Raw genomic sequence first — 25,302 nt, 5'->3', positions numbered from 1 at the left:
GGCAATTTTATAATTACTAGATTCTATTGTATGCCACTCTACTGGCTGAAATAGTATATAGTATATTCACTGTCAATACACTCATTTGATGCTCATAATGGCCTGTCATGATAGGTATTAGTCTGATTTTACAGAAGAGGAAGTTAAGACTGACTTATCCAAGGCTCTGGAAACTTCTAAGTTGGGGATCAGGCTTTTAACTTTGTATTATTTACATGATATAATGAAGATGGTAAGCTCTTTGGACATTTTTGTTCTAAATGTTAGCAGGAACCATTTTAGAGAAAGCAAATTATCCAACAGTAATTAAAATTTTCATAGGGGCACCTGGGTAGCTCAATTGGTTAAGCGTCTGACTCTTGGTTTTGGCTCAGGTCATGATTGCATGGGTTGTACAATCAAGGCCCTTGTCGGGCTCCACACTCAGTGGAGAGTTTGCTTGAAGATTCTCTCCCTCTGCCCTGCCCCCCCTCCCCCTCTCTTTCTCTCTCTCAAATACATAAATCTTAAAAAAATTTTTTTTCATAATTTCCACCAGGCCATCACTAAAAGATTTTTGGTCCCTTGTAAATTTATAAGCCTGAATAAGATTATGCTCCTTATGTTGCTCCCCAAATAAAAATATTTAGATTTTTTTTAAGTAGGTAGGAGAAGAGTCTTATACTTTGTATCAGAAGAAACTATGATATTTGCTATTATATGTTGGCCTGAGAAAGGTCTTTCCAAATATACAAAATACGGAAGCCACGAAAAAGGAGTTTGAGTAGTATAACTACCTAAAAATAACCACTATGAGCAAAGTCAAGGCAAATGATAAACTAGGAAAAGTATTGCTAGTCATGTGACATAAGGCTAATTTTCCTTATAGAGAGCTTTAACAAATCAAGAAGAAAATGTTAATATAAGGAATAAAGGAAATGCATAGGCGTTTCATTTCAAAGTAAACGCAAATTACTCAAACATGAAAAGTACTCAATCTCACTCATAAAATATGTATATAAGATACAGAATTTCACCTGTTAGATTGGCAAAACTAAAAAGTTTCAACGCTCATTGTGTTGGAAAAGATACAAGGAGATGACACTCTCTTGCATTGCTGGTGGGACCTAAGTCAGTATAGGCTACAAAAAGGAAGGGCGAGTTGGTATTGTCTACCAAAATTACAAAAGCACATATGCATATATTCTTTGACACAGTAATTCTGATTCCAGCAATTTGCTGGAAATCACTTGCAAAATGATATACATGCAAGATCATCCATGAGAGCATTGTTTGAATAGTCTTTGGAGATTTAAACTCCCCTTGTTATCTGTATTTTGGTCCTCCTTTTTATTCTTAGTATTAGTCTTCTCTCTCTTTTTTTTTCTTAGAGGTTGGTTTATGGTCATTTTATAGTTCTGTCTAAAAGATGGAATCAGCCAGGACTGTTCATTTTAATCAGCAGAAATCTACTCTGGCACATTTAAGCAGAAAAAGAATTTATTGAGAAAGAATATTGGGTAATCCAGAATAATCAGCCGGGTAGCCAGAAAACTTGGCTTAGAAAATAGCAGCTAGGATCCGAGAGCAAAGTCTGTATAAAATGAATTCTTTGAAAGTTCTTCGTGACCTGGTGTATTTTTAATTGTTCCTTGTTTACTTTAAGGAATATATATTCTATTGGGTGCATACATATATATAAATATATTAGGATCAAATCTGTTAATTTTGTTGTTCAGTTTTTCTGCATATTTACTACCTTTTGGTCTGCCTGATCTGTTTTTAATTGTGGTGTGTTAAAATTTCTTGCATTATTTTGGATTTCTTAATACCTCGTTATAATCTTAATTAGTTTTTGCTGTGGTATATGTTCATACAAGTTCGTGATTATTATATCTCCTTTTTGGGTTGCCTTTCTAATCATTATGTAATTTCCCTCTTTATCCCTATTAATGTTTTTGGTTTTGCCATGTACTAGTTTTGTGGCCTTAGGCAAGTCATTATCCTCTCATTTTCCTTATTGTAAAATGGGTATAATACCTACTTTATAAAATTTCTGTGAAGACTTGCTGAGAAAATATATATGAAGTATTTTACACGTGATAGGTTCTCCATAAATGGATTGAAAGTACTTTTTTGCCTTAAGGGTTCTTTTTCCTCTCTCCTTCTCCTTCTCTATTAAAGTATCAGATTTTAAATACTATTTGCCTATAATTGGAAATGTGCTTAAGGGATATGATTAAAATAATCATCAGGACTTTTTTTTATAAGTGAGTGAAGGTGCTAGAATGTTTGCCTCCCACACCAGGAGTCTGACAATTCTCTAGTACTTGTAGGCCTTTAAGTTACTGTTCCCTGCTTTTGCATTAGAGCCCGTTTCTAAGTCTCTTCCACATTTCTCAGGTGTACTAAATAAGAGTCTTTCAGAATAGTTGAGACAACTGAAAAAGGATAAAAGTCAACTTTTTAAGGAGCCTACTTTTCTACAACAAATATTTGTCAACCTCAATGGGATATAGAGTTCTTAGTAAGTCTTAAAATTAATACTATATTTTGATCACTACATGTACAAAGAAGTATATAGACGTGTCATGTACATTTAAGGAGGCAGAAGTGTGTACTTTCTCCCTCCTTTTTGATCGCATTTAGAACTTGTCTTTTATTCCTATTGTTCATCTGGGTTTTTATCATCTATTTATATTACCAACGTGTGTTGGTTGTGTGCCTTCTGTGGTCCTGAATATCTCGGATTTAAAAATATGTAGAGATAAGGGGAAAAAACAATGTCAGCTGAGAAAACAGCACAGAAGGTTTAAAAATATATGGCATGTATCTATTGTAACTTGGTAGGGTTAAGAGATCCAATGCTGGAGAAAGAAGAAATTGTGATGAAGTTGTGATCCATCTTTGGAGAGCCTTGAATGATGGGTTGAAGAGTTTTGACTTCATTCTATAGGCCAATGAAAACCACAAAGGCTTTAAGGATAAAAAATCAGGTTATATACCGAAAATATTTACAGGTTGTATGCAAGAAAATACTCTGCTGGCAATATTGAAAAAGGAAAATACAGTGTTATGAATAAAACTGTAGCTCATTTAATATGTTACTTGGTAACACTGAACTAAGCTTTAAATAGGATTTTTTCTTAAGGTCCTTTAACATGGGACTTTATCAGTGAGGCTCTTTCAGACCGCTCTTTATAAAATAATCTTCTTTTTTTCATCCTACATTTATTTTCCTCTGTAACACTTTGTACTACCAGTCGTATTATATGGACACACTTGTTTGTTTATTGCCTGTAAGTCTGTAAACTCCATGAGAGCAAGGGCTTTATTTGTTCATTGCTTCTCCCCAGTGCTTAGAACTTTAATAAATATTTGTTAATGAGTGAATGAATATTCAAATTAAGATGACCACAATTTTTTATGTGGTTTATAATGTGGGGACAGCAGTAGGATAGGGTTTTGGGTTCTTTCCTAGAAAGTCCTGTTAAAAAGTGTTTTCTTTTCCCTTTCCTCCAGAGTTTATATTCAGAGCACCAATCAAATTAAGCAAGCCTGGAGAACTTCGTGAGGAATATGAAAGCCTGAGAAAGGTACAGTATAAACATGATCACACCACTCATTTTCTTAAAGTAAATTGAAATGATGACATTAAAGAATACTTGGTGGGAGTTTTTGAAATTTACAATGCAGAGCCTGTCTCCATACTACCTTATACTGTAGCTTTAATAGAGGTAGAGTAAACCTTAACTAAGAACCCCTTTTTAACTGTCCTGTCATAGATGAAACTGTAGCTCACCTGGCCTGTCGTATACCTGCTACAATAACTGGCCACCAAGAGGGGTGTTCTTGGCATTTATTTATTTACTTACTTATTTAAATTTATTAGAGAGAGAGAGCACGCTCCAGTGTAGGGAGAGGCAGAGGGAGAGAATCTCAAGCAGACTCCCTGCTGAGCCCAGAGCCTGCCACAAGGTTTGCGGGGAGGGCTCCATGTGGGGCTCCAGTCCCACAATCCATGAGATCATGACCTGACCTGAGCTGAAACCAAGAGTTGGATTTTTAACCCAGGGACCTACCCAGGTGTCCCTATTCTTGGTATTTAAATCTTGGTTAAAAGCCAACATTTAAGCTCTAATAATAATAGCTTGTATTATTTTTCCTTACCTTGCAAGGTTCCTCTAATTACATGAAACTGGTGTTATCTTTTGTTGCTTTTACTCTGTTATGTACTGCAAATGAACTGTAGCTTAGGACAGTAAGGGGGGGGGAAGTAAAATAATTTTCTAGGTAGAGAACATTTACCACTGGGAAACCTTTTAGCTATGTCCCCATCATCTTATTTTCGATGTTTTCAAGCTTATTGTCTGTGAATCACTTAGAGAATTAATATGTCAAAAAGGCTGGTAATAAGTATGTTACAAGATTTGTTATCATCCTTCCCCAGCCCTTGTCCTACACCACCATACCTTACCCACCTTTGTAAATTATTCTACATGTGTATATTTAGTATTTTATAAAGGTAATCCACTTAATCTGAGTCAGATATCATCATAAAACAGGTGAGACAATAACATTATTGTGGCATTTTACACTGAATGAAAAAATCAGTCTTTAAAAAGGTCATGTTAAAGAGAAAATAGAGAACTTTGTTTAATTACTGTATATTCTTTGACTTTCTCTTTTAAATGAGAGTGTCAAATGTTAACTTGGGTCCTCATGCTCCTTTTATATTGGTATTGTGAGAGGTTTTTTTTGGTTTTTAAATCACTTACAAAGCTTTTTTCTACATAGAAAGAAATTTTTTATAGGGACCACATCAAAAGAACCACAGATTCCTCTTAAATAAAATTCCAGAATCTGCAGATATTTAATTCTGATATACCTTTTTACAAACTTGGAGAATATGGAAATTTTAAAGCTTTCAGCTTCAAGATAAAGAGAAAACAAGGAATTGGAGGTATAAAAAGGAGATAAAACAGAATGCATAGTAAGAGTAGAGGTTTTTATAAGCTTTGGGAGAGAGAAAGAAACCTTGGGAACTGTGCTTTTACTCCTTTTAGGAGGGAGGGACAGAAAAATGGTCTTAAAAGCATTTTAAATGGCAGAATGATGTTAAGTGAAGTTAGGACAATCTTACCCTATGTAAACTGGATTGGGTTTGAAAAACATTCACCTATGTTATTTGGGTTAAATAAATGACATATATAGCTCCCTCCCCCCAACTCCAAGTACCCAAGTTGCTGGCATCCATCGTACAACCTGGAAAATGGAAATTCAAGTCAGGAAATCAAAAGGCACTATATGGCATATCTATACAGTGGAATAATATTCAGCAGTAAAATAGAATGAATTACTGGTGCATGCTATCACTTGGGTGAACCTCAAAAAGATGCTAAGTGAAAAGAATCAGATACAAGGGACCACATATTGTATGATTACATTTATAGGAAATGTCCAGAATAGGCAAATGTAATGGAGACAGACAGGAGACTAAAGGTTGGTTGAAGTAGGAGGTGGGAATGGGGGTTAACAATAAAAGGGCATGAGCGATTTAATTGCAGTGGTGAAGATTTTTAAACCTGATTTATGGTGTGTTCCACAACTTGGTAAATTTACTAAAAGTCACTGAATTATACATTTGAGGTAGATGAATTATATAACATGTAAAATATGCCTCAATAAACTTGTAGAGAAAAATTAAAAGGCACTAGACATTTGGATGGAGACCTTGATAGAGAAAAGGTGTCTCGTAGAGTATGTATTTTCTAAAACAAAACAAAGTAAATATCTATATTACTGGATGAATATTTATGGAAGGAAAATCCTTAAAAGTTTCTATAAGCAGGGCACCTGGGTGCCTTTGGCTCAGGTCATGATCCCAGGGTCCTGGGGTCGAGCCCCACGTCATCCATGCTCTGCTCAGCAGGGAGCCTGCTTCTCCCTCTTCCTCTGCCCCCTCCCCCTTGTTCATGTGCTCTCTCCCTCTCTGTCAAGTAAATGAATAAAATCTTAAAAAAAAGTTTCTAGAAGCAAGGGTTGGTGAGTGGAAATTCTACACAACTCACCATGACTATTTTGATGCATAACACATGCTAGTAATATACTTTTTATATGGTGTATTTTATTTTGTTTAAGAGAGAGTAAAAACTTTTGTAAGGGCTATAAAAAGTTAATAAGAATTTTATTCTTCTAATTTTAGTTCTTTTAAAAGATATTTACTTAGTAATCATAGATCCTCCTACCTGCGGGTAGTGTTACACTTATTAGGTTACTATGAGTTTCTAAATTGTATGATTCTGTGGATTTATATTTCTGAATATGTTTAAAGTTTTCTTCTTGCCATATATCATAGGTAATTTTGTTTTCTTAATAAGAAAAGCAAGGCAGGAATATGTAGAGCAAAATGTGAAAGTTCCTCTTTTCCTTATTTCTCATTCTCTTCACCATAGTTAACTAGTATCGGCAGTTTAGTGTCTATCTTAGGTCCTTTATATACTTACACACACACACACACACACATATGCTTTAGTCTTTTTCAGTATAAATGAGATCATTATGTATATTGATTTATACATCAGATATTTTTTGTGTCCCTACTGTGTGCCAGGCATTGAGGATATGGTGTTGAAGAAGACACCGAAGGTCTTTGCCCAGGGAGATTCCATTCTAGTGCAGAAGATAGTAAATAATTAGCAAACAAATACTTACTATATATTAATAAGGTAGGATCAGAAGAGTCACAGGGGAATGGAGAGGAATTCAATTTAAAAAGAGACAGAAAAAGACTGTTTTAGATACAGTAATCAGGAAGGTCTCTCAGAGAAGGCAATGTTTGAGTTGCTACCTGGAAGAAGTAAGGTAGCAAGCCAAATAAAGGTATGAGGAAAGAGGATTCCAGGCAAAGGAGCAGCGAATGCAAAGACCCTGAATAGAAACAAGTTTGGCTTGTTCAAGGAACAGTGTGGCTGGAGCTTGAGTGTGTAAGTCGTGGGTGGAAGGGTGGTATGGGGATTTGGTAGGAGATGAGTTGGGAGAAATAGAAGGGCCATATCAAAGAAGGCCTAGTTGACCTGTTAAGGAACCTAAATTTATTTTAAGTGTGATGGGAAGCCAGTAAGATGATCTGACTCATACTTTTAAAGGTCTCTCTGGTTGTGCTGTAGGGAATAAACAATAATGGGCCTAGGAGTTAGGAATTGTATTTACTGTGAATAGTAGAGACCCAAAAATAACAACCCAAACAAATTAGGAGTTTTATTTTTCTCAAGTAACAAAAACCAGATGTAGGCAGCCTAGGGCTGATACGGCAGCTTCATGACATCAGGAAGTCAGGTTCCTTTTGTCTTTCTGTTTAGACATCTTCAAGTGTGCCTGTTTCCTTGTACTGTGGGATGGCTGATCCTTCTCTAGACTCACATCTAGACAGAAGGTAGGGGGAGAAAGGCACATACCAGCTGAATTGTTTTATTTATTTATTTAAATTTTTAAAAATATTTTTTTTAAGCTTTTATTTATTTGTCAGAGAGAGAGAGAGAGACAGCAAGAGAGGGAACACAGGCAGGGGGAGTGGGAGAGGGAGAAGCAGGCTTCCCGCTGAGCAGGGAGCCCAATGTGGGGCTCGATCCCAGGACCCTGGGATCATGACCTGAGCTGAAGGCAGACGAGACGCTCAACCGACTGAGCCACCCAGGCATCCCTGGGTTGTTTTTTTTTTTAATTTTATTTTATTATGTTATGTTAATCACCATACATTACATCATTAGTTTTTGATGTAGTGTTCCATGATTCATTGTTTGCGTATAACACCCAGTGCTCCATTCAATACGTGCCCTCCTTAATATCCATCACCAGGCTAACCCATCCCCCGACCCCCTCCCCTCTAGAACCCTCAGTTTGTTTCTCAGAGTCCATAGTCTCTCATGGTTCGTTTCCCCCACCGATTCCCCCCCCTTCATTTTTCCCTTCCTGCTATCTTCTTCTTCTTCTTCTTCTTTTTTTTTTTTTTAACATATAATGTATTATTTGTTTCAGAGGTACAGGTCTGTGATTCATCAGTCCCACACAATTCACAGTACTCACAATATCACATACCCTCCCCAATGTCCATCACCCAACTACCCCATCCCTCCCACTCCCCACCACTCCAGCAACCCTCAGTTTCTTTCCTGAGATTAAGAATTCCTCATATCAGTGAGGTCATATGATACATATCTTTCTCTGATTGACTTATTTCTCTTAGCATAATACCCTCTAGTTCCATCCACATCGTTGCAAATGGCAAGATTTCAGGGTTTTTTTAATGGCTGCATAATATTCCATTGTATATATATATATATATATATATATATACCACATCTTCTTTATCCATTCATCTGTCGATGGACATCTTAGCTCTTTCCATAGTTTGGCTATTGTGGACATTGCTGCTATAAACATCAGGATGCACGTATCCCTTTGGGTCTCTACATTTATACATTGTTTTGTTTTGGACCATGGTTTTTGAGGAGGTTATTTAAGGAGGGAATTGAGGAGATGACAACATGATGGACAGTGAAAGCATGGTAGGGTCAATGGATTGAGGTTTTGATGGTGATAGAAAATTGTAAAAGTAGAATCACTAGCATACCAGTCAAACTGGAAAGCTAGGGAGTGGTGGTCTAAATGTGAGAGGCTCAAAAGTGAGACTGGGAGGTAGTTTAGTTACTGGACAGGAGAATGTTTAGAGTATGATCAGGCAGTAGACAACTGAAGTAGGATGGAAGAAAAGACTTATTTAGGAGGAAGTAAAGGAACTGAGAGAGTATACTGATATTGAATTCTTTAGGACTGATCATTGGAGTAGTTGGAGAGAAACATAGGTGCTAAGTTCTTCTATGAATAAGGGGAATTGACAAAGATATAGGTAGGTGTCTACCGCAAAGAGGGGTTGTGGGTGTTACAGTCTGATGGTAAATGCTTCAGAGAAGCTAGAATTTTTGAGGAATAGTATGATCTCTTCTGTAATGTGCTCTTTTTTTTCACTACAATGTGTGGTTTTTTTGTGGGAGGTAAGGCTTTCATATAGATATTCTTTCATCCTGAATGGTATTTCATAGTATGGATGAGGCATAATTCACTTAACTATTCCATTATCATTAGTCATTTAAATTCTTTCAATTTCTCCCAGTTTTAAAGAGATGTTATACTGAATACATGTGAATATATGTGAGCAAATACTTCCTTTAGTTTAGATTCCTAGAATTGAAAGTTCAGGGTCAAATGGTATATACACTTTGTATTTTGGTGGATATTAACAAATTGCCTTTTATTTTTTTAATTAAGATTTTATTTATTTATTTATTTGAGAGAGAGAGAGAGCCAGCACGAGTGGGGGGAGGGGCACAGGGAGAGGGAGAAGCAGACTCCCTGCTAAGCAGGGAGTCTGACATATGGCCCTCCATCCCAGGACCCTAGGAAGCCGATTAACCAACTGAGCTGCCCAGGTGCCCCAACAAATTGCCTTTTAAAAAGACTTTTTCAACTAACGCTCTCACCAACAGTAAAAAAGAGTCCCCTTTCTTTAAATCTTTGCCAAACTTTTATCATTATTTTTAATATTTTGCTAATGTGCTAGATAAAAATGGTATCTCATTGTTTTCATTTACATTTCCCTGATTACTAGCTAGGAGGAGCATCTTATATTTGCTGGTCATTTATATTTTTTCTGTGCATTGCTTGTTCACAATCTTTGAATGTGAAAACCAGTTCTATCTTTAGAGCATTTGTAAACTTGACTACTAATGGCATGCTTTTTTTTTTTCTGTGCTTTTATAGATGTATTATATTGAAAAAAGTTCCTGGCTTCTTTTTTCCCTGACATTTATGGGGTTTTTAAGTGGAAGGAGAAAATTAGCATGTGCTCAGTCCTCTATCTTGTTACATTGCTTGAGGAAATAATTTTGTTGTATTCATTCTTTAATATGTGTGTGTATGTATATGTATATATGTGTGTGTGTATAGTGTATGTACATATTCTTGTTATATTCTTGTCTACAGTAAATGTTGAAATCAAAAAATAAATTTAGCAGATTATTTCAATATTGATATCTTTGTTTCTATTCTATGTGAGACCATTAGTCATTTTTGTCTTTTGAAATAATTGATTCATCTCTATAAGTTCTATTTATTGGTTGGATTAAGCTTATTATTTACACCATTATTTCTTCTGCTTATATAGTTTGTTAGATGCTTAATTCTGACCACGTGTTTAAATAGTTGCTTTATGTTAGAATTAGGAAACATATAATCCACATGCTCTTGTTTGTCTTCTTTGAATCATTGGACTCTGAAAGGTTGAAAGTAGGGGGAAAAAACAGCCTCTGCTTCTAGACTGCTTATCTCCCTGGTTTCTGTAGTGGGAAAGATGAACTGTTCTCGATAATTCTGTGGGTCACATGAGTGGTTTAGGCTTTCTCTGAGCTGGTTTACTGACCTATCCATTTTCTTTTTTCTCCCTCCCTAGTGGTTCATTTTTGAGGAGTATTTTCTCTCCATTGCTGGTTGAATTATTCAAGTAGTAAGCATGCAGTTCTTAGTCCTTAGCCAGAGCACAGGGTAATCAGATAATGGTCAATGGGTTACTGAAGTGAATAATGTCTCTATGAGGCAGACAATAACTTTTGTGAAGGAATTTTTTAAAGGTGAGTAAACTTTTAGGACGTAATTGTTTTTGAAATTAGATATCTTTAAAGTCTCTTCTGTTGGAGCGCCTGGGTGGCTCAGTTAGTTAAGCGACTGCCTTTTGCTCAGGTCATGATCCCCAGGGTCCTGGGATCGAGTTCTGCATCGGGCTCCCTGCTTAGCGGGGGAGCCAGATTCTTCCTCTGCCTGCTGCTCCCCCTGCTTGTGCTCTCTCGCTCTGATAAATAAATAAAATAAAATAAATAAATAAAATCTTTAACGTCTCTTTTATTATCTTTATGCCATGAACTTAAAATATAATGCACTTTATTAAAATGAGAACATTTCATGGAGCGCCTGGGTGGCTCATTCGATTAAGTGTCTCCCGCTCAGGTCATGATCCCAGGGTCCTGATCAGGCTTCCTGCTCATCGAGGAGCCTGCTTCTCCCTTTGCCCCTCCCCCTGCTCAATGCTCTCTGTCTCTCCCTTTCTCTCTCTAGAACATTTCACTTAAATCTGTTTGGCTATTCATTGCATCATGAGCTGAATGTTGAGCTGGCCTTAGGCACCCCCCACCTTTTAAAAAATCTGCTTATTTTAAAAGGAGCTTGTATTTACCTACAAAGTTTAAAATATATTCTGGCACACTTCAGAAGCAGCAGAGTGCTCGTTTAAATTTTTCTTTCCTATTAGATTGTAAAATCTTTCAAGGTGGCTCTGTTTAGTCTCTTTAACTCTCCACTGCATGTAAGATACAGTCATCCCTACTGATCCATGGGGCGTATGGTCCATGACCCCCAGTGGGTGCCCGAAACTGTGGATGGTACCAAACGCTGTATATACTGTGGTTTTTCCTGCACATACATATTTATGATAAAGTTTAATTTATAAATTAGGCACAGTAAGAGATTAACAATGATAACTAATAATAAAATAGAGCAATTATAACAATATACTATAATAAAAGTTCTGTGAATGTGGTCTCTCTCTCTCTCTCTCAAAATATTGTGCTGTACTTACCCTTCTCATGATAACGTAGATGATAAACTACCTACCCGATGAGATGAAGTGAGGTGAGTAGGCACTGACTGTGGTGCAGCGTCAGGCTGCTATTGACCTGATGATGTGTCAGGAGGAGGATCATTTGCTTCCAGACTGTGGTTGACTGAAACTGCCCACAGCGACGTCATGGATGGGAAGGGAGTGGGGGTGGTTTACTGTAGTATCTTGCACGTAGGTATTCATTGAATGCTGATTGAATCGATTAGTCAGTCATCTAGTTTCAAAGCTCCTTCTTTTAAGATAAATGACTCGTGTAGGATTATATAGCTGGCACACAATAGAACTAGATATGTTTTAAGATTTCCAGAGTTCTTTTTGCTACAATATTTGTTATTTTTTTCTTATTCCTCAGAAATGTTATTGTGTAATCTTTGAGGAAATGCCTGCTTTTGGCAGGTGCTGATGTGCCTATTTCTAGAACCAGAAAATAGATACAGTATCTCATAGTACATCTTTAAGGGAAGGTAGGCTGTGTGGTATTAAGAAGGAAAAACTCTCAAAACAATAAATTGTAATTTTGACTGCCTGAGGGAAGAACAGTTAGCCATTGCTGAAAAATCTAAAAATGTTAAACCTGGTTGTTTTCTGCTTTTGCTATTTGCAACTATTCAGACAAGGTCAGGAGCAACTTTATCAAGGAATGACTTTTCAAAGAAAATAACATTTGGCAAAGTCAAAGCCTGATCAAATGTAATTATAATAGCGGGCTATTCAAGTGATTTCTGCAATGTGCTATCTTTCCTTGTCTCTTTGATTTGTGAGAGGAGAGAATCAGTAGTTATAAGATTATTGGATTAGTGTAATAGTTTTTATGGTTTAGAGAATAGTTTAAATAAAGTCATTTTAATGCTACTTGTGAAAGCCAAACTAGAGAATTTTGTAGAGCAGTTGCAACTCTTATTTGCAAAAAAAAATATTTTATTTTATAAAAATATCTGATTAGTAAAGATTTTAATAAGTTAAATTTTTTTTCCTGCTTATAAAACAGAATTGTAAAAAGGAAAGACGTTTGGGTAATGAACCTCAGTAATCTTGCCACCTAATAACCACATTTACATGTTTATCATAAATTTAAGCTTAAGTCTTTTCACAAAATAGATTTGGAATCATACTATACAAGCCATTTTTAAAAATATTTTTATTTATTTTTGCGAGAGAGAGAGTGAGAGGGAGAGAGGGAGAGGGGGAGAGGGAGAGCACGAGCAGAGGGAGGGGCAGAGGGAGAAGCAGACTCCCCGCTGAGCAGGAAACCCAATGCAGGACTTGATCTCAGGACACTAGGATCATGACTTGAGCCGGAGGCAGATGCTTAACTGACTGAGCCACCCAGGCGCCCTATACAAGCCATTTTTACTGATCTTTTTATTCAGCATATCATATGAAACTTCCCATATCAATAAATTTAGATCCCTGCCAACATTTTTAATGATTATATAGAATAACAGAAAATATCACTGTAATATATCACATATACGCCAATATTTTCCTTAAGCCAAAACCATTCAAGAATGAGAAATAACTTTTAAAAATGATATTTCAAAAGATTCCACAAGATAATTTTTAAAATTTCTCATCTCTAGCCAGATTTGTGTGAAAATTCACAGGTAATCTGCTTTCATTGGAATTGCAAGCATGGTTATATTTTTCTGGATACAAATGAGAGTTTAAAGTCTCCTTTGCTGCTTCTTACATCAGAGACTCAATTTTTTTTGTTTATCTTAAACTGAAAAATAATGCATGTGTTCTAAGGTCACAATACAGATGTGGTGTGGATAATTTACACTACGATGAACGACATTATATTATAATGAGTAAGAGCCAACGGTCTGAGTTTAAATCCTGGCTCTGCATGTGAATTTGGGCAAGTTAGCTAGTCTCTCTATGTCTTAGTTCTTCATCTGTAAAATGGACACCATAGTACTTAGCTTATAGGGTTATTGTGAAATAGTGCCTGGCACATAGTAATCCATATATAAGGATTATTATTATTCTTTAAAATTTGGAATTCTGAAAAATCTAGCACAAAGTAACCCCTTCCATTGCTGCCATTTGTTTGTTTGTTTGTTTGACGAAGCAATGACTGACCATCAAAAAGTCATAGTTGGAAGCTGGAAAGTTAGTGGTATCAACCAAATGAATTCAGATTTTCTTGAACTTTTGAAGAAGGCCTGTCTTTGCCTTTTCATAATTGATTACTTAGAGATCTTTCTTTCTACTTCTCATATGTGAGTTCCCTCCCATTCACTCAGTGTTTTAGCTTGGCAAAAATAGAGTATCTGCTGGTTCAACTTATGTGTAAACTTGAATGCCTGCAATTACTTTTATATGCATTTCTGCATAATGCATGTAATTTAAAACCTATATTGGAATAATTTTAAATACTTATTACATAAAGGAGAAAATTTGTACAATGTTATCTTAGTATAAATATTTATATGTGCTTAATTCTAAACGTAACATTCAAATTGAAAGGTGTTTGAGAATTTAAAGTGAAGGGAGTATAGTATCATCAATATGATATCTTTAAAATTAGGTAAGAATCATAAGAGCACATCAGTTGCTTTGGTGCTGTTTATGTGATTGCTCGAGTGGAAATCATGGCTTTAGCCTTGTATGCAAGAGATCGTTTGCTATGATTCAGGATGCTGTGAAATGGAAACTGCAGGTAGTCCTAGTTTACCCCAAATGCTTTATTTTTGGCGGCAGCATCAGCAATAATCACCAATTAGACCCTGTGGAAGTGGTAACTCTTAGTATCAAATGAGAGTCTAGGAAACAGATAGAAGATATAAAGCATTGACTGCTCTGGATACCAAAGTAAATTAAAATGTTCTGACACTAATTTGATTAACAGGTTCATTATGCTTGAAGTAATGGTTCTGAAGGCAGTGGTGTTATACTCCTACTTTATCAGCTTATATTCCTTTCATCACCTCCCTAAGAATTTAAAATATTTTTAATACCTTCTATTAAAGAATAAGCCCTAGACATCAACAAAAATGTATTCAACCCATTTATTGAGATGGTGATATTTAGTGGGTACAACCTTATGGGCTATAAGTGTATGATTTGTAAAATTGTTAAAAATATGTTGCAAATTAACTTAAAGATTCCCATTACCACCTTTGTGAACGTCTTAGCGGTCTAGGGCCCCAGTTTGAGACACTTTGGCCCAGAGATAACTAGAAAATGTAGAAAATGAGTTAAATGTGTGTAACTGGTATAATTAACTGAATGCTTTCATATATCATCATCTTAATTTATAGGAAAACTTTGCAGGCAGATGAATGAAACACCATGAAGCTGTATGGTCCTCCGGTTGTCACAGACTATTTCTGTAGCCTATCATTGGGCAGTGGACCATTTTACCAATGCAGATAAGAAAATGAAAAAGTCATGGATGAATGAGCCTCTTGTCTTTAAAGTGCCATCCGGCAGCCCTCCTCCCACCAGCCCTGTGTTCTTGGCACTGTCGGGTTGGTTGGTTGCCTTCTGTTGTGGATTTGAGAGAAGTTCCCCCAAAGCATGGGGACTAGTCGGTCACCACAACAGAACAGTTTGTATCACGGAGAGTATTTGTTGGAAGGACCTTTTCAAAATTGTTCAGTCCAACCTTATTATTCACTTCAATTGCATTCTACAAGAATGTAAGCCCAATGTGAACCACTTGTGTCGTTTTTGATCAGGGCTGTATCCTCAGCACTACAAATATGCCTGACACGTGGACTCTAGTGTTCTGTAATTACTTGTGAAACTGAACTTTCTGAACACAGATACCAGTCTAGAACTCAAGCAGGAGAGGGGAAAATCAAGGATGAACAGGACATAGTTCCATGGTCCCCTTCAAAAGAAGCTCATAGTGTCTAGGGGCCAAGAGATTTGAAAACAAGAGACTAGACACAAGTAATTTATTTAAAAAATCCATGATAGGGGCTCCTGGGTGGCTCAGTTGTTAAGCGTCTGCCTTCGGCTCAGGTCATGATCTCAGGGTCCTGGGATCGAGCCCCGCAACGGGCTCCCTGCTCCACGGGAAGCCTGCTTCTCCCTCTCCCACTCCCCCTGCTTGTGTTCTTGGCTCTTGCTCTCTCTCTCTCTCTCTCTGTCAAATAAATAAATAAAATCTTTAAAAAATCCATGATAGAAGTACTTTCTGGATGTTACTAAATATACTTGAAAATATTTCATTTGAAATAGTGTGTGGTATATATATATTTATGTTTTATTTTAATCTCTAAGCATGGCTAGCTAGTTAACATTCGAAGTACTCATAGGGAATACACACTTCGATTATGTAGCCCTCGAAAGACTGTAATCAGAACCTGCACTTCATAGACTCGGATAAGCCCTTCTGTTATTTCTATAATCATCTAGCGCCTGAGGTTTGTTAACTAGCATAACAGATGTTAGAAATGATTTCAAAATTTTTAATTTTTGTACTAAACAAATATAAAAGTGAAGAGAACAACAAAATGAATGCCTGGCTACTGGTTACCCAGATTCTACAATTTTGAAGATAAGTTTTCATGGTGAAACGAGTATTGTTCAAGACAGATGGATTAGCTACAAATATTGCACAGGCATTTCCGCCCTTGCATGAGTAGGATTTAAGAATCTAGTGAGCTCAGTAGCCTGTTCTATCTATGGAACATTGCCCTGTGGCTAGGAATTTTGTTTGGCTTTGTGTTTAGCTGTTAGTGGAAAATTCACTTACCTGATTCTGACCAGGAGATTAGTTGAATCCTGCTTCTAAAATATTGCCTTGAGTGAACCTATCATGCAAGATATTTATCGTAGTATCTAAGAGGATAGAAAGCTAGCTGGAACTTCATGATACTTACAGAATAGGTTATATGACACTTAACATTTTTTAAGTGCTATAAAATATATATAACGTAAAATTTGCCATTTTAACCATTTTGAAGTGTACAGTTCGGTTCCCTTAAGTACATTCACAGTGTTGTGCAACCAGTATTGCTACCTTTTTTTCACCACTCCAAACAGAAACTCTGTACCCATTAATCAATATCTCCCCATTTCTCCATCCCGCCCTAGCCCCTGGTAAGCTCTAACCTAACTTCCTATTTCTACGGATTTGCCTATTCTAGATTTGTAAAGATTTTACTTATTTATTTGACAGAGAGAGACACAGCGAGAGAGGGAACACAAGCAGGGGGAGTGGGAGAGGGAGAAGCAGGCTTCCCGCTGAGCAGGGAGCCCGATGCGGGGCTTGATCCCAGGACCCTGGGATCATGACCTGAGCCGAAGGCAGTCGCTTAACCAACTGAGCCACCCAGGCGCCCCTTGCCTATTCTAGATTTGTAAGTGGAATCATACAGTATTTGTTCTTTTGGTCTGCTTATTTCACATAGCATAATGTTTTGGAGGTTTGTCATGTTGCATGTTTTAGTACTTCATTTCTTCTTATGGCTGAATAATATACCATTTTTTGGACATATCACATCTTGTTTATCCATTCATCTCTTGAACACTTGGGTTGTTCCCACTTTTTGGCAGTTGTGATTAATGCTGCAATACACATTGGTGTATGAGTATTTGTTTTGAGTTTTGGTTTTCAGGTTTTTTGGGTATATACCTAGGAGTAGAATATCTGGGTCATATGGATAATTGTAGTTTAAATTTTTTGAGAAATCGTCAAAACTTTTCCATAGCAGCTACATCATTTTACATTCCTACCAGCAAAGTCTGAGGGCTCCAATTTCTCCACATTCTTGCTGGTACTTGTTATTTTTTCTTTAAAAAATGTTTTTGGGTGCCTGGGTGGCTCAGTTGGTTAAGCGACTGCCTTCGGCTCAGGTCATGATCCTGGAGTCCCGGGATCGAGTCCCGCATCGGGCTCCCTGCTCGGCAGGGAGTCTGCTTCTCCCTCTGACCCTCCTCCCTCTCATGCTCTCTGTCTCTCATTCTCTCTGTCTCAAATAAATAAATAAAATCTTTAAAAAAAATGTTTTTATGATAGTCATTCTAATGGGTATCTCATAATGATTTTGATTTGCATTTCCCTAATGAATAATGATGTTGAGCACCTTCTCGTGTGCCTATTGACCATCTGTATCTCTTCTTTGGAGAAATATCTATTCAAGTCCTTTGCTTAATTTTGAGCTGGGATGTGTTGTAAGAGCTCCTTATGTATGTTGAATATTAAATCCTTACCAGTTATATGATTTACAAATATTTTCTCCCACTCTCTAGGTCGTCTTTTTACTTTATTGATAATGTCCTTTGCACAAAGTTTTTAATTTGGATGAAGTCCAGTGTATCTCTTTTTTCTTTTCTCTTTGGCTTTTTCACTCAGCACAGTTACATTGAGATTCATTCACTTTGTTGCATGTATCAGTACTTTATTTTTTATTGCTGAGTAGTATTTCATTGTATGGATATGTCACAGTCTGTTTACCTTGTATGCCCATTGATCAACATTTGGGTTATTTCCAGTTCTTGGCCATTACAAATAAAGCTGCTATGAACATTCATGTACGTCTTTGTATAGATAAATCTTTTTCTCTTATAAGGGTAAATATTTAGGTGTGAAATGGCTGGATCATATGGTAGATGTGTGTTTTGTTTTTTAAGAAACTGCCAAACTTTTCCAAAGTGGTTTTACTATTTTAACTCCTACCAATAGTGTATGAAAGTTCTGGTTTCTCTCAATCTTCACCAACATTTGGTATGGTTAGTTTTTTAATTTTAGCAATTCTAATTGGTGTATAGTGGTATCTCATTGTAGTTTTAAAAATTTGCATTTCCCTAATGACTAATGATGTTGAACATCTTTTCATGTCTTTAGTTGCTTTCCGTATATTTTCTTCGGTTTAATGTCTGTTCAGATCTTTTGCCTTATTTTTAAAGTCGGTCATGAACTTTCTTGCTTTTCAATTTTGAGTGATCTTTGTATATTCTGGATACAAATCTTTTATCAGGTATATGCTTTGCAAATGTTTTTCTCTCAGTCTGTCAGTGTTTTCATTCTCTTAGAATCTTTTGAAGAGCAGGAGCTTTTAACTTTCATGAAAGATAGTTTATAAGTTTTTTTCTCTTTGTAGATTGTACTTTTAGTGTTATATTTAAGAATTCTTTGCCCAGCCTAAGTTCACAGAGATTTTCTCCTCTATGTTTTTCTCCTGGAAGCTTTATAGTTTTAGGCTTTACATTTATGTCTATGATACATTTCGAGTTAATTTTTATACATGGTGTGAGTATAGATCCAAGTTCCTTTTTGTGCATATGGATATTAAGTTGTTCCAGTACTGACTATCCCTTCTCCATTGGATTGCCTTTGTACCTTTGTCAAAAGTCAGTTATCTATATATTTGTGGGTTTATTTCTAAACTCTGTATTCTATCTGTACCATTGATCTGTTTATTTTTATACCTTTACCAGGCTGTTTTGATGGAATATTGTAGCTTTAGTGAGAAATCTGGTAGTATTAATTCTCCAATTGTTCTTTTTCAAGTTATCTTGGCTATTCTTCCTTCTCTATATAAGTGTCTGAATTTTAGTATCAGCTTGCTAATTCCTACAAAAAAAAGCCTTCTGGGATTTTGATTAGGATTGCATTGAATCTATAGACCAATTTGGGGAGAATTGGCATCTCAATAATATTGAGTCTTCAGACCCATCAACATGATATATCCAATTTTTTTAGGTCTTCTTTAATTTCTGTCAACAATGTTTGTAGTTTGCAGTTTCCACATCTTTTGTCAGATTTATTTTAAGTATTTCACATTTTTTATATTATTGTAAATGGTATTTTTAAATTTTCATTTTCTAATTGTACATGCAAGTAAATGAAAATACAATTGATTTTTATATTTTGCTATTCTATCCTATAACCGTGCTAAGACTCATTTAGTAGTTCTAGCAGCTTTTTTGTAGATTCTAGTGGATGTTCTAGATGGAGGATTATGTTGTCTGTGAAAAACGAATGTTATTACTGGGTAACTTTACTACCAGATTTCAGGAATTGCTATAATGCTAGTCATTAAGACAGTATGGTATTGGCATAAGGAAAAGGCATATAGATCAATGGAATAGAATAGAATATAGTCCTGGAATAGACCCACTCGTATATAGTCAACTGATGTTCCTAAAGGCACAAAAGTAATTCAGTGGCAAAAGAATAGTCTTGTCCACAGTCGTGCTGGAACAAACTGAATATACTCTGAATATGTAAAAGTGAATCTTTTTTTTTTTTATGTTACCTCTCTTTTTTTTTTTTTTTTTTTAAGATTTTATTTATTTATTTGAGAGAGAGAGAATGAGAGAAAGCACATGAGAGGGGGGAAGGTCAGAGGGAGAAGCAGACTCCCCGCTGAGCAGGGAGCCTGATGTGGGACTCGATCCCGGGACTCCAGGATCATGACCTGAGCTGAAGGCAGTCGCTTAACCAACTGAGCCACCCAGGCGCCCCAAGTAAAAGTGAATCTTGATCTCTATACAATATACAAAAATTAGTTCAAAATAGGTCATAGACTAAACTTAAAAGCTAAAATTATGCAGAAGAAGACATAGAAGAAAAAATTTTGATTTTGGGGTAGGCAAAGATTTTTAGACAGGAACACAAAACATCCTAATCACAAAAGAAAAAAATCAATATATTGGATTTTATCAAAGTTAAAATTTTTACTTATTAAGGAAATAAAAAGACAAAAAAATACTGAGAGAAAATATTCTCAAAATGTATATCTAACAATGGACTTGTATCCAGAATTTGTTAAAGAGCTCTTGCACCTGGCAAGCAATAAGGTTAAAAAAAATAATAAGAGTGAAAGGTTTGACAAGACACTTCACAAAAGAAGATTTGCTTCTAAGCACATGAAAAGATGCTCAGCATAATTAGTCAGCAGGTAAATAGTTATTAAAGCCACAATGGGGATGGCCCCTTATAACCTCTAGAATGGCTAAAATTAAAAGGCTAACAATTCCAAGAGTGAGAATGAATATGAGACTATGAATCAGCTGACACTCTCATGCATTGCTAGTGGGAATGTAAAATGGTATGACCACAATGGGAAACATTTTGACAATTGTGTTATAATTTTAAACATATACTCACTATGTAACCCAGCAATTCCACTTGTAGCTGTTTAGCGAGGCAAAATAAAACATCTGTCCACAAAAAAAAATGTGTTTTTTTTTTAAATTTTATTTTATTATGTTATGTTAGTTACCATACAATACATCATTAGTTTTTGATGTGGTGATCCACGATTCATTGTTTTCATATAGCACCCAGTGCTCCATGCAGTACGTGCCCTCCTTAATACCCATCACCGGGCTAACCCATCCCCCCACGCAAAACCCTCAGTTTGTTCCTCAGAGTCCATAGTCTCTCATGGTTCATCTCTCCTTCCGATTTCCCCCCCTTCATTTTTCCCTTCCTTCTCCTACTGTCCTCCATGCTATTCCTTATGTTCCACAAATAAGTGAAACCATATGATAATTGACTTCTCTGCTTGACTTATTTCACTTAGCATAATCTCCTCCAGTCCCATCCATGTTGATGTAAAAGTTGGGTATTCATCCTTTCTGATGGCTGAGTAATATTCCATTCCATATTCCATTCCATTCCATTCCATTCCATTCCATTGTATATATGGACCACGTCTTCTTTTTTTTTTTTTCAAGATTTTATTTATTTATTCATGAGAGACAGAGAGAGAGAGGCAGAGGGAGAAGCAGGCTCCCAAGGAGCAGAGAGCCCGATGCGGGACTTGATCCCAGGACCCTGGGATCATGACCTGAGCCGAAGGCAGTCGCTTAACCAACTGAGCCACCCAGGCGCCCGTGGACCACATCTTCTTTATCCATTCGTCTGTTGAAGGGCATCTCGGCTCTTTCCACAGTTTGGCTATTGTGGACATTGCTGCTATGGACATTGGGGTACATATGGCCCTTCTTTTCACATATGTAAAAGACATGGTTTTTTTAGCAGCTTTATTCATAATAGCCCCAAACTAAATACAACCCAAATGTACAACGCTTGAATGGATCAACAAATTTTGGTGCCCCCAGGTGCACTAGTTTTGACAAGTGAAGGGGGCACCTGGGTGGCTCAATCGGTTAAGCGTCTGCCTTCAGCTCAGGTCATGATCTCAGGGTCCTGGGATCGAGTCCTGCATTGGGCTCTCTGCTCAGCAGGGAGCCTGCTTCACCCTCTGCCTACTTCTCCCCCTGCTTGTGCTCTCTCTCTCTCTGACAAATAAATAAAATCTTAAAAAAAACTAGTAGGCAAAGTAAAGATATTTTCAGGAAAAAGTTACGTGGTATTTCTTGGTAGTGTGACTGGGTATGAGATGAATGTACAGAAGTCAATAGTTTTTCTCTAATAATTAGCATCTAAAAACGGAAGCAGTAAAAATCATTCCATTTACAGTAGCGGGCAGCTTCACTTTGGTGCAGCTTGAGATCTGGGTTAGCTCCTACTGCCTGCCTCCTGCTGTTAGAATTGGGCTTCTCTGTTATTGCTCTGGCAGTGCCCACCATGGGAACTTGCTCAAGTTGTACAAGCCAGTATGAGGGGTATTTAACACCCTGCAGAGCAAACTTTGGTCCATGGGAGGTAGGAGTCAGTAGATATATGCTTCCCTTTTTTCCCTCACTTCAGACTGGCAGTCTTGAGATGCATTTCATGCAATTTCTCATATTGTCTTCTGTAGCCAATTACTGGACCAACTGTCACACCACTTTTATTGGCTTTCTTTCCTTGTTATGTTACTCTGTTCAGCTCCCCATAACAAAGAATTATGTGGCCCAAAAGTACTGAGGTTGAGAAACCCTGGTATGTGAAGACAGTGGTTTGCTTTAAAATTCAAGCTCTTCAGTATTCAATCTCTGTGACTTTTAACCGCTGAGTGTTAATTTTTGTGTCTACAGAATGATAATGATGGATACATACAGAGTCCTTAATGTTTAAATGAGGATAGCTCTATAAACTTAATGCCAGGAACAAAGAAGAGTTCAGTACAGAGCAGCTATTGATATTTCTTTTTCAAGTGTATATGCTATTTTCTGACACGCCCTGAGGTATTTTCCCTGAATATGAAAACTCTTTCCTAGAGACCAAGTTCTCAAGTCCTTATAAAAAACTATCAAGGGCGCCTAGGTGGCTCAGTTGGTTAAGCGACTGCCTTCGGCTCAGGCCATGATCCTGGAGTCCCAGGATCGAGTCCCGCATCGGGCTCCCTACTCGGCAGGGAGTCTGCTTCTCCCTCTGACCCTCCTCCCTCTCATGCTCTCTGTCTCTCATTCTCTCTCTCTCAAATAAATAAAATCTTTAAAAAAAATAATAAAATAAAATAAAATAAATAAAAATTAAAAACTCTCAAAAGGGAAAAGAAAATAACTTCTATAGAACCCAGTATAGAGAAGAAAGAAACATGATTCATGTGAAGATTTAAATGCATATGTGGGTTTTTCAATTTTATAAATTTTTAGCTGTATCAAGATGACAGTGGGTTAGAGACTCAACATTGCAATGGAAAAGTGGTTTTTTTTTTTCAAATTGATGAACATTTTTATTTTTACACTTAAAGGATGATGAATAACCATTACTAATCCTATTGAAGAAAACCCAACATCTCAAGCGGAAAGGATAACCATATTTACTCATTAAATGCCATTTAAGTTTTCTACAACACAACTTGAAAATACCCAGCATCCATGTTTAATCTCAGTACAATGGTTTCAAGACCAAGTATACATGTTACAAGCATCAAGGCTAGATTACAAATTATCATAGTCATCATCATCATCATCGTCATCATCATCATCATCTTCTCATTTTCTTTTCAATGCATTTGATGATTCATTGGCAGTATTTTGTGATGACACCATGTTAGTGGTAATAAGAATGTTTTTAGACCCAATTAATGATGGATTAATCAGAACATTCTGAACTGCGGGTTGCAGGAATCGATGCTTTTACAGTTGGGGACTGTGAAGTGGGCATCTGTACTGTAAACCTTTGCCCTGTGAGGGACATTGGAGTCCCTACTTTAGTTGACACAGACATGGTTTGTGGGGTTGGTGTGCCAAGTGTGGGAGTACTTGGTCTGCTAGTAACTGAACCAACACTTAACCGTGGAACTGTTCTTCTTCCCGCAGAAGTAGATGCCTTTTTTTGTAAAGACTTAAGTCTATAGTTTGGAGCAGTCAGGCAGTATCTATCAGGTGGCAACCTGGGGCCTGAATATGGCTTGATTAATGGCAAAGGAGTTTGATTTCTTTGCCTTGCAATATCTTTTTTTTTTTTTTTTTTAAAGATTTTATTTATTTATTTGAGAGAGAGAGAATGAGAGACAGAGAGCACGAGAGGGAAGAGGGCAGAGGGAGAAGCAGACCCCCTGCTGAGCAGGGAGCCCGATGCGGGACTCGATCCCGGGACTCCAGGATCATGACCTGAGCCGAAGGCAGTCGCTTAACCAACTGAGCCACCCAGGCGCCCTGCCTTGCAATATCTAATAAAAAGTCTCTTGGGGGAGGAGAGGTAAAAGACTGATCAGCACGACACTGGATGGCCAATCGCACATCATCTGCATCAACAGTGGCTTTCTTAGCATGGCTTGAATAAATTTTTGCATCATCTAGAATTGTGGTCACATATCGGAAGGCAAACTCCAACATCTGATTTATAACTCTTGGCTCATGTTCTGTAATCCCCATATCCTTCAGGATTTGTGCCATCATCTGTGCATCTTTCGGCTGCTCTTGGGAGAAGCCATCTTGCCAGACTCCATGATATCCGTTGATCAGACTTCTCGAGCTAAATCACCCACATTAATGTATTTCAGTCCTGATCTTGATGCAAGTTCTTTGCCTAGTGTGGTTTTTCCAACCCCTGGTGTACCGGTGAGCAGGATGTTTGGAAGCAACATCGGTTTTTTTTTTTTAATAAAGATTTTATTTATTTATTTATTTGAGAGAGAAAAAGAGAGAAACAACATGAGAGGGGAGAGGGTCAGAGGGAGAAGCAGACTTCCTGCTGAGCTGGAAGCCCGATGCGGGACTCGATCCCAGGACTCCGGGATCATGACCTGAGCCGAAGGCAGTCGCTCAACCGACTGAGCCACCCAGGCGCCCGGAAAAGTAGTTGTTGTCAGAGTTCATTGTCAAAAATTTTGAGAGCAACAATAAGTATTATTAGGAAGCAGAAGGATACACTTTAAAACACTGGAAAAACCAGAGGACATAGTATGTAAACACCATTAAGCACCAAACAAAACACTAAAATATATACAATAGGAAATTTAATAGTGTGTCCAGGCATTGTTAGATGTACCCGGGGATGTAAAATCATCTTCGGATGAGAACCACTGAGATAAGCCTAGATTCGAATTCTAGCTCCAGGACTACGGCTCTGTGAATTTGAACACATTACCTAACTCCTAGAACTTAGTTTTCTCACATGAGGTAATGTATATATAGTGCTTAGCTCAGCACCTGACACCAAGGACTTCGATAAATGATAGCAATTCTTTTTTTTTTTTTAAAGATTTTATTTATTTATTTGATAGAGACCAGCGAGAGAGGGAACATAAGCAGGGGGAGTGGGGGAGGGAGAAGCAGGCTTCCCGCGG

The 25,302-nt window shown here is 37.1% G+C and overlaps 1 protein-coding gene and 1 pseudogene across 2 annotated transcripts in view; one reads left to right on the top strand and one right to left on the bottom strand.

Moving 5' to 3' along the window:
• Positions 1-25,302, top strand: part of RNF169 (ring finger protein 169) — an 89,626-nt gene that overhangs the window by 25,815 nt on the left and 38,509 nt on the right. For both annotated transcript variants that reach the window (XM_045894438.3, XM_064576921.1), the window contains exon 2: positions 3,502-3,575. In XM_045894438.3, coding sequence (XP_045750394.1) covers positions 3,502-3,575 — 74 coding nt within the window. The remainder of the gene's footprint in view (positions 1-3,501; positions 3,576-25,302) is intronic.
• LOC123857517 (transcription initiation factor TFIID subunit 9-like) lies at positions 23,239-24,594 on the bottom strand (annotated as a pseudogene).

Source organism: Mirounga angustirostris, unplaced genomic scaffold, assembly GCF_029215605.1.
Source record: "Mirounga angustirostris isolate CCGP_5_RB_7025 unplaced genomic scaffold, mMirAng1.0.hap1 SCAF_13, whole genome shotgun sequence".
NCBI lineage: Eukaryota > Metazoa > Chordata > Mammalia > Carnivora > Phocidae > Mirounga > Mirounga angustirostris.
This window is presented reverse-complemented; position numbering and strand designations above follow the sequence as displayed.